The 9,705-nt window shown below is 27.8% G+C and overlaps 1 protein-coding gene across 1 annotated transcript; it reads right to left on the reverse strand.

Moving 5' to 3' along the window:
• Positions 1-661: 661 nt before the first annotated feature.
• LOC139898865 (trihelix transcription factor DF1-like) lies at positions 662-3,972 on the reverse strand. Its single transcript, XM_071881662.1, has 3 exons — positions 3,654-3,972; positions 2,383-3,146; positions 662-1,881 (listed from the first exon to the last, which is right to left on the reverse strand). The coding sequence occupies exons 1-3, from the start codon at positions 3,890-3,892 to the stop codon at positions 1,013-1,015; spliced, it is 1,872 nt and encodes a 623-aa protein (XP_071737763.1). The 5' UTR covers positions 3,893-3,972; the 3' UTR covers positions 662-1,012.
• Positions 3,973-9,705: the final 5,733 nt, after the last annotated feature.

Genomic DNA, 9,705 nt, shown 5'->3' on the forward strand with positions numbered 1-9,705 from the left:
ATAATTAATTAATTAATTAATTAATTAATTAATAATTAGTTAATTAATTAATAATAAGTAGTTAATTAATAATTAGTTAGTTAATTGATTAATTAATAATTACTAATAATTAATTAATAATAGTTAATAATTAATAATTAATTAATAGTTAATAATTAATTAATTAATAATAATTAATTAATTAATAATTGAAACTACCAAAGTCTTCATGAGTTTTACCCCAATATTAATTAATAATAATTAATTAATTAATAGTTAATTAATTAATAATAAGTAGTTAGTTAATAATTAGTTAGTTAGTTGATTAATTAATAATTACTAATAATTAATTAATAATAGTTAATAATTAATAGTTAATTATTAGTTAATAATAATTAGTTAATTAATAATTGAAACTACCAAAATCTTCATGAGTTTTAGTATATTGGGGTAATAATGTTGAAACAATAAGAGCAAGAGATGGGTTGTTTACAATAGTGAAAAGTCTTTAGCCAATAGCAATTGTGGTAAATTAAGATAGAAAGTACTATGATAGTGGAACAAAGTACTCAACAATGAGTAATTACTTTCACAAATATAGTTAAGATGCATTTTGTTACAACTTAAAACCATTAATTACCAGAATCAATACAGGACACAAGAGTACAATACAAGACAATGAAAGAAATAAACAGCTTGACAAATAAAATGGGACGGTACAACCACTATTCATATTTATTGTTACATAATTCAACAAAAATTTAATAAAAGTAATCATATATTCAATTCAAGATATATAAAAGAATATGGAATTAATACTTTTGTTTATTCAATTATATAAATATAATTTTTTATATAATATAATTGGAATAATTGAAGAAATATAAAAATACAGAAAACATGTTACACGTATTTAACCAATAAAAAATAATATCACCATCTTTCCAAGTTACACCCCCCATGTGCCCTCATTCAAATTTTCACCAACCATATCACAACCCGACCCGTTTATCATTTAGCCCATTTCCTCATCTTAGACAGCAGTCATTGAAGATACCTTGTTGGCAACAATCTCATATTCAAAACCTTCATTCTCTTCATCGTCACCATCATCATCATCGTCGTCGTCATCATAATCATCACCATTGTCACTTCCTTCATCCTCCATGTCCACATTGGACATTGGTTGCTGCGGTGGTTCTTGGACCACCGCAGCAACCCGCCATTGTTGATCAATAGCATCAATATTAGGCCGTTGATGCACTACTGGTGGTGGTTTGTCAATCACCGGTAGTGCAAGCGGCCATTGGTTCTCAGGTTTAGCAACAATTGGAGTCGATTTCTCTTTGTAAATTGCATCGAGTTGGTCGAAATAAGGACATGTTTTGGAATCCTCGGATCTCCTCTTGTTACCTTCTTTCATTTTCTTGTAATATTTGTTAATGTTCTCCCATTTCTCTTTGCACCTTTTAGCGTTGCGGTTATATCCAAGCTTCCTCATTCCTGCGGATATTTCCTCCCATAACGGTCCTTTTGGGACGTTTTCTTGATACTTAATGTCAAGTTGTGTTCTTAGAGTAATCAGTGCGCTTATCTCGGCCTTTGGCCACCTTGATGGACTTGGCGATAGCATATTCTCTCCTCCACCACCTCTAACATCAAAACTCTTCCTTATAGGTGATGGTACGGCCGGAAATTGTGATGTCGGTGGTAGTTGCTGACACGGTGGCGGTGGTGCGGGTGGTGATTGCAGAGCTGGTGGCGGCGGTGCGGGTGGTGATGGGAGAGCTGGATGCGGTGGTGGTGCTGGTGATTGTAGAGCTGGTGGCGGTAGTGGTGGGTGGATTTGTTGTGGTATAACTTGGATGCTTGATGTTACTGGCAATGGCGGAGACAGAAATTCTGTTTATAAATTGAGTAGAGTTATAATTAGCATATATTAATATATTAATTATAAATTTTACATCTTATTACTTCGGAAATGTTAGTTTTCATTGTCACACTAATGCCATTATATTATATTATATTATATTATATAAAATTAAAAGTTAAGTACAAATTTACATACCGATGAGTATAATTTTATTTTGCTTAAGTAATTTTTTGCTATATTATTTTCTTATAGCAACTTTCATAAAAACGAATTTTTAGAAATATTCAATAATCAACTGTTGCATTGCCAATAATATACTTATTGTGGGCATTAAGGAGGTAAAATTCTAACAAACTGAAACTGCTATAGTAATGCAGCAGTTGCCAAAAATATACATGCATATATGATTTTATTATACTACTTATAGTAAAATAGTAAATAGTAAATAGTATATATATTAAATAAATTATAGAAAATAGAAATATAGAAATTGAAATAGCTATAGATACATAAAAAGTTTTGGATCTCACCTGTTAACTTTTCTCTGGCTTCTTCACTAATTAGATTGACAGGATCAGTGTTGCTTGCATTGATCTTCTGCAGAAACGCAATAAAGGTGGCGTTTTTAGCTGCCAAGATCGATCTTTCTTGAACTAATCGCTCGTGTTCTTGATTCATTTTGGCAATCTCGTGGGCCCTCCAAGCCTCTTCTCTCGCCACTCGATCCCTCTCCCGTCTCTCAAGAGTATCAAGAAACTTCAATTGTAATTCCTCTTGCTTTTTAATCACATCCTTCATCAATTTCTCAAAAAAATTCTCCCATTTCTTTTTCTTCGCCGGTGGTTCCTCGTCAGAAGATGTATCTGACGAGAAAGCCGAGTTTGTGGACCCCGACATATTCGGTTGAGAAAATGGAAAAGTCCGTTTATTATTCATCACCGGCAGTGGTGGTGGTTGTACTGGTTGTTGTACTGTCATCACTGCCGGTGCTGCAACCGAAATTGGACTCACATTGTTCTGATCCAATACGGTTGCAGCATTATAAGAAGATGGGACACTAGTATTGTTAGTCATCGCCACCAACACTGGTGGCGGTTTCACGGCGGAAGGAGGCGGAGGAGGACACGTGCCACGAGTGGTGGATTCTAAAGCTTGCAGTTGATCCGAAAACCGATAGATTTTATCGGATTTCGAAGTTCTACTTTCTTTTGTTCGACGATGATATTTAGATACGTTTTCAAATTTCTCTCTACATTTCTTGGCGCTACGGTTTATCCCAAGCTCCATTAGTTTCCTAATTACCATTAACAAAAAGGTTCTAAATTTATTAACATATATTAACCTGAAAATTAACGTTAAACTTGGTAAAACAAGAACAGTACTATTTTCATTTTTCATTAATTATTATATTATAATATAAATATAATAATTGTCATTAACAAATAAACAATTAATATATTTGAATTCGGACTAAGAGTGTTTCGATCAGGTCATACTATCAAACATCAAACATCAAACACTACAGTTTAAAATTAAACAAAAATTAACCAATTATATTTCGGAATTCACATGTCATCTAGTGAAATGAAATATTCCCATTTAAACTATTGCATAAATTCAAAAAAAAAAAAAAAGAAACTATTAATTCCAACTAGGTCAATACACAAAACGTTGACTAATTCAGTCAAAGTTCATTGAAAAAATGGGTTCATAGATCTCGCCGGAGAACCTGCTTATTGAATACGAAAACTGGGAATTTTAATTTTAATCCAAATAAATAAAAATATTGAATTAAAGTTACCTGGAAACATCATCCCATAATGGGCCTTTAAGATTTGAATCACGAAAAGCTGCATCCATTTCTGACCGAATTTTAATCAAAGCCAATGTTTCATGTTTGGGCCACCGGTTACCACCGGAGCTCCGGTCACCGTCGTCAGCAAGTTCAGCGCCGCCATTTCCATGGAGTTGAGATGATGGTTGATGTGACGGGGCAGAGTCGCCGCAGTCACCGGAGGTAGCCGGAACTTGTTGTTGCATCGAAGTAGATTTTTTTTTTTATTGGGAGAAATAAAAAAGAAAAAATAAAGATATAGATAAGAAGAAATACATGAATCAAACAAAAAATAAAATGGTAATGTGAAATGTTGAGGGTTTTATTGTAAGTTGAATTTAATAATTTATTTTGGTGGGGATCTTCCTGTCGATCTCACACACTCAAAAAAATCAGAGAAACTAAATTAAATAATTTAAAGAAACTTTTTTATTTTTTTTTTACTTTTTTATATGGGAATCTTTTGCTGTCATTATTAGTTTTCTATGACATGTTATACTGTTATTTATATATTTTAGTCATTAATAATAATAATAATAATAATAATAATAATAATAATAATAATAATAATAATAATAATAATAATAATAATAATAATAATAATAATAATAATAATAAAGAGTAAAAAAAAAAGTGTGAAGGAAGGTAATAATTTTTTTATAAATATAAATTAGTTGTCATTTGTTAGAAAAATACAATGAATGCTAGTCGGTAATAACATAACCATCATATGAGCGAAACCTTTTTTCACCAAACGTTAAATCTTTTTACAGTAATGAACTCTTCTTTCTGTAATAAAAAAAATTAATTGTTTGTTCGTTTTAGAATATGACGTGAAGAAAAAATTATTTGTTAACCAAAATTTAATTAAATTGTAAATAAAAAAATTGTTAGTAATTTATTTTAGACATTATACCTATATTATTACTTAAAACAATTTTTTTTTAAAGTCACGTGCGTCTCAGGTGATGAAATAAAAAGTTACTCCATCCGTCTCATAATAAATGATTTGTTTGACTTTTTAAGTCTTACTTTTAATACTTTGACATCAAATATTTTCATTTGTGTTATATCATATTTGATGAAACTTATATCAATAAAAACACATTTTAAAACCGAATTCACTCGTATAAGTTGCATCAAATATTATATAGCACAAACAAAAGTATTTGGAGTATTTTATTGTAGAGATCCGTCCTAATTCATCCGGACGAAGTCCATATCGATTGTAAACGATTCACAACAGTTGATTACATCGCGAGGTACTTGACCTCTATATGATACATTTTACAAACATTGCATTCGTTTTTGAAAAGATAATTTTTCATTACATCGAAAGTTGACGGCATGCATACCATTTTATAATATATCTAACTATAATTGACTTAATAATAATCTTGATGAACTCAACGACTCGAATGCAACGTCTTTTGAAATATGTCATGAATGACTCCAAGTAATATCTCTAAGATGAGCCAATGCACAGCGGAAGATTTCTTTCGTACCTGAGAATAAACATGCTTTCAAATGTCAACCAAAAGGTTGGTGAGTTCATTAGTTTAACATAAATAATCATTTCCATCATTTTAATAGACCACAAGATTTTCATTTCTCATAAATATACGTCCCATACATAGAGACAAAAATCATTCATATGGTGAACACCTGGTAACCGACCTTAACAAGATGCATATATAAGAATATCCCCATCATTCCGGGACACCCTTCGGATATAATATAAATTTCGAAGTACTAAAGCATCCGGTACTTTGGATGGGGCTTGTTAGGCCCAATAGATCTATCTTTAGGATTCGCGTCAATTAGGGTGTATGTTCCCTAATTCTTAGATTACCAGACTTAATAAAAAGAGGCATATTCGGTTTAATAATCCAGCCATAGAATGTAGTTTCATTTACTCGTGTCTATTTCGTAAAACAGTTATAAAAGCAGCGCATGTATTCTCAACCCAAAAATATAAAGGGTAAAAAGGCAAATGAAACTCACGATACTGTATTTTGTAGTTAAAATACATATGACGACTTTGAACAACTGAACAATGCAGGGTTGGCCTCGAATTCACGAACCTATATCATTTGTATATTTATTAATACATATAATCGTATTCGAATGAATATATATATATATATATATATATATATATATATATATATATATATATATATATATATATATATAAATTTATTAATTACATCATTTTTATAATAATAACATATATATATATATATATATATATATATATATATATATATATATATATATATATATATATATATATATATATATTTTAATTTGTATATACATTCAATTGATTAACATTTTTATAGTTATATTAATGTTTATGTATATCTGTTTCGTGTTATAAAAAAATATACATAAATTGTTATATATATATATATATATATATATATATATATATATATATATATATATATATATATATATATATATATATATATATATATATGAATATCTCTAAAATAATTTATTACTATAGTTAATATATACTTATAATCCTAATAATATTTTTAAAACTTTTATTTTTATATTCATAATACTTTTAATAATAATGATATTGATCATAATACTTTTTGTTTTAGTGATAACTTTAAATAAATTTTTTGTAATGATAATAGGTTTTATTAATAATACCACTGATAATGATAATCTTATTAATAATAATAATGATAGGAAAAAATGATAGTTTTTTTTTATAAACATAATATTTTTAACAATAATGGTAAAGTTAATAAACATGAAGCTTTTATAGAAATTTTACTAATCATAATACTAATAATATTAATATTAATAAAAAAAATACTATTAAATATAATTCTATCAATAATAATATTTATTTTCAAGATTTCTATATTCATAATCTCAACAATATCATTAAAGCTTTTATGTTCATAGTCATAATAATCACAATCTTCGTGTTTAATTTCTAACCAATTGACTAGAGTTCCTATATCATCAATTAGTAAATTCTAATCATAATAATATTGGTGACACTTATATTGATAATAGTCTGATAAAATTATTAATAATGATAATAATAATAATAATAATAATAATAATAATAATAATAATAATAATAATAATAATAATAATAATATTTAATGATAACACTAATAATGATGTTGATAACATTATTGGCAATAATAACAATTATATTATAAATTTTGTTATATGTATTTATAATCAATCTTAATTACTAATAATAGCAATAACAATAATAATAACAATAATGATAACAATAATAATAATAATAATAATTTTAGACTTGAAACTACCTCAATTAAGCTTTTTATAAAAAAAAACTGCCACACACCGGGCTCGAACCCAAGACCCCTCGCTACCCTGTTAACACGCTTAACCATTACACCGCGACTATTTTTCTGATTTAAAATCAACCCATAAATACATAACTCGTCTGCTTTTCTGTTTTCTAATCCTCCTTCTTCTTCATTTATACCACGACCAAAATACAGTAAATATCTTAACCCATAAATCGTAAAATTTGTTTTAGGACATGCAAATCAAACAGACCCAATTAGTTATACTTGATTTCATTCGATAGAAAGGAATAAAAAAAATAAAAAAATAAAACAGCCCTGCTGTTCGTCGAGGGTCTTTTAAAAAAAAAATTGATTTCGAATTCCATAAAGTTTTAGTCAAAGATTTCAACACAAAATAAGTTTCAATTTACACTTAGAATCTTTATACATGCTCAATTGAAACAAAAACATAAAAACGAACTTGAATTTCACCATGAACACAAAGGTTGACTTTTTGAAATCAGACCTTTGACTCCGAAATTTGAACTCGCTAAAAAGAATTGGTGTTTGAAATTTTGCAGGTAGATTAACTATTTGATTCCTAACACTTTGGCATTTTTAGATTTTTACAAAAGACTCGATTTTGAGATTTTGATTTAGAGTGTGACGAACAGAGGAAAAAAAATAGATGGTTTTCTTTTTCGTTTAATTCAACAGATGGTTGCAGATGTAATTGAATAATGATAATTGATATTTGATAGTGAAGCTCGAGTGATTTTTCAACACACAAAGGAATTCGATTTTATGTCTTGAGGATAAGTCGACAGATACACACATGTAAACAGAAAAGAGATAAGGAATGGTGAAACTTTACAGCTATTGTGAACTTAGGCCTTTATTTTATAAATAAAATAATAATAATAATAATAATAATAATAATAATAATTGTATTAATAATAATAATACTATTAATATTATTAATAATATTAATAATAATAGCTATGATAATAATATTGATAATAACAATAATTATATAAATATATATATATATATATATATATATATATATATATATATACATATATATACATATATATATATATATATATATACATACATATATATATATATATATATATATATATATATATATAATAATAATAACACTGATATTTATATAAATATTTATTCTAATACTAGTAATGAAAATAATAATAATAATAAGGCTATTAGTAAAGATAACAAATTACATGTATTAAATTCCATATCTATATATTATCTTTAATAATATAACTAATACAGATATTAATAATTAATGTTAGTAATGAAAGTAATAATAACATTACTATAATATCTATATTTTAACTTGTTAATAGTATATTATAATTATGTAATATTTAATAATTATAATAACTTTCATTGATTATTTATTATTTATAATCATATAATAATTAAACATCGAAATCATATATATTTATATATAAATTCATTTTGAATTACACTTATTTATTTTGTAATCTTATTTTGTTTATTCAATCCTAATGTTTAAACTATATTTTCAATTTATTATATATATACTTATATTTATATTTACATATGCATATATATATACATATTTATTTAAAACAATTGTTCGTGAATCGTCGGAAGCAGTCGAAGTTAAATGATTGTATGAAAAACAGTTTAAAATTTTGAGACTCGACATTACAGACTTTGCTTATCGTATCGAAATCATATAAAGATTAAGTTTAAATTTGGTCGGAAATTCCCGGGTCATCACATTTATTAAGATGTAAAATAAATCTTTGTATGTTAGTCGCTTGCTTTTATAAAAATTTGTATAGAAGATAATAATTGCAAATTCACATACCTAAGCAACCGTTCCGATGCCTCCTCATCCATCTAACACCGATCATTCCAATACGATTAAGATCTCAACCAATATTTTCATCACAAACTTTCCACACAATTTTGAAACGAAGGATCTTCGCGATCTGTGCTCTAAACATGGAAAGATTAGTGACGTCTATATCGCAAGGAAATTAACAAAGTCTGGTTGCAGATTCGGCTTTGTCAGATTTCTTAATGTCAATTTGATTAACAATTTGGTCTCTGCCCTGTCAGCTACGTGGGTAGGTAATCTTCATCTATACGCTGCCCTTGTGAGATTTGATAGATCTGATCCAAAAAATAACAACTTTAATAAAGGTAATCCGATCCCCAAATCCAATTTTACTCCTACTTTTAATTCTACAAATCATGATGTCTCTTATGCATCCTTGCTTGGTGGTAACAAGATCTCATATCCTACTGCACCTATGATGTAACATCCCGCATTTTTCCGTTAAATTATTTTAACGACCGTCTTTTTTTTTTATAGATAATATCTTCCGTTATCTAAATTCGTAGTTTCCGTTGACTAACGTTCATAATATTTCCGTTACTTAATTATAACATCACTCGTTTACTCGAGCGTTTTCAAAATATTCGTTCGGTAAAATCCCGCACCCGCTTCTAAACTCGAGGGACTAAAATTGACACGGGGCAAACTAGTTGACTAGGTCAACTAGTCCACCCTAATCACCACCATTCAATCATCTCCATCTCTCTCTCTTTCTCTCTAGCAAGAACACACACACATTTACCCAATTCAATCATTCATCATCTAAATTCGATCTAGGAGGCCAACATCAAAACAAATTACGTATTTGGAATCCTCTCTT

The sequence above is a fragment of the Rutidosis leptorrhynchoides genome, chromosome 3 (assembly GCF_046630445.1).
Source record: "Rutidosis leptorrhynchoides isolate AG116_Rl617_1_P2 chromosome 3, CSIRO_AGI_Rlap_v1, whole genome shotgun sequence".
Lineage (NCBI taxonomy): Eukaryota > Viridiplantae > Streptophyta > Magnoliopsida > Asterales > Asteraceae > Rutidosis > Rutidosis leptorrhynchoides.

What these genes read in the sequence shown, in the direction of transcription:
- LOC139898865 (XM_071881662.1), bottom strand. Translation starts at nt 3,892, where the DNA reads ATGCAACAACAAGTTCCGGCTACCTCCGGTGACTGCGGCGACTCTGCC. An exon ending in TTATGGGATGATGTTTCCAG is followed by an intron (nt 3,147 to 3,653) that starts GTAACTTTAATT and finishes AATGGTAATTAG; the next exon opens with GAAACTAATGGAGCTTGGGA. An exon ending in AGCCAGAGAAAAGTTAACAG is followed by an intron (nt 1,882 to 2,382) that starts GTGAGATCCAAA and finishes ATTTATAAACAG; the next exon opens with AATTTCTGTCTCCGCCATTG.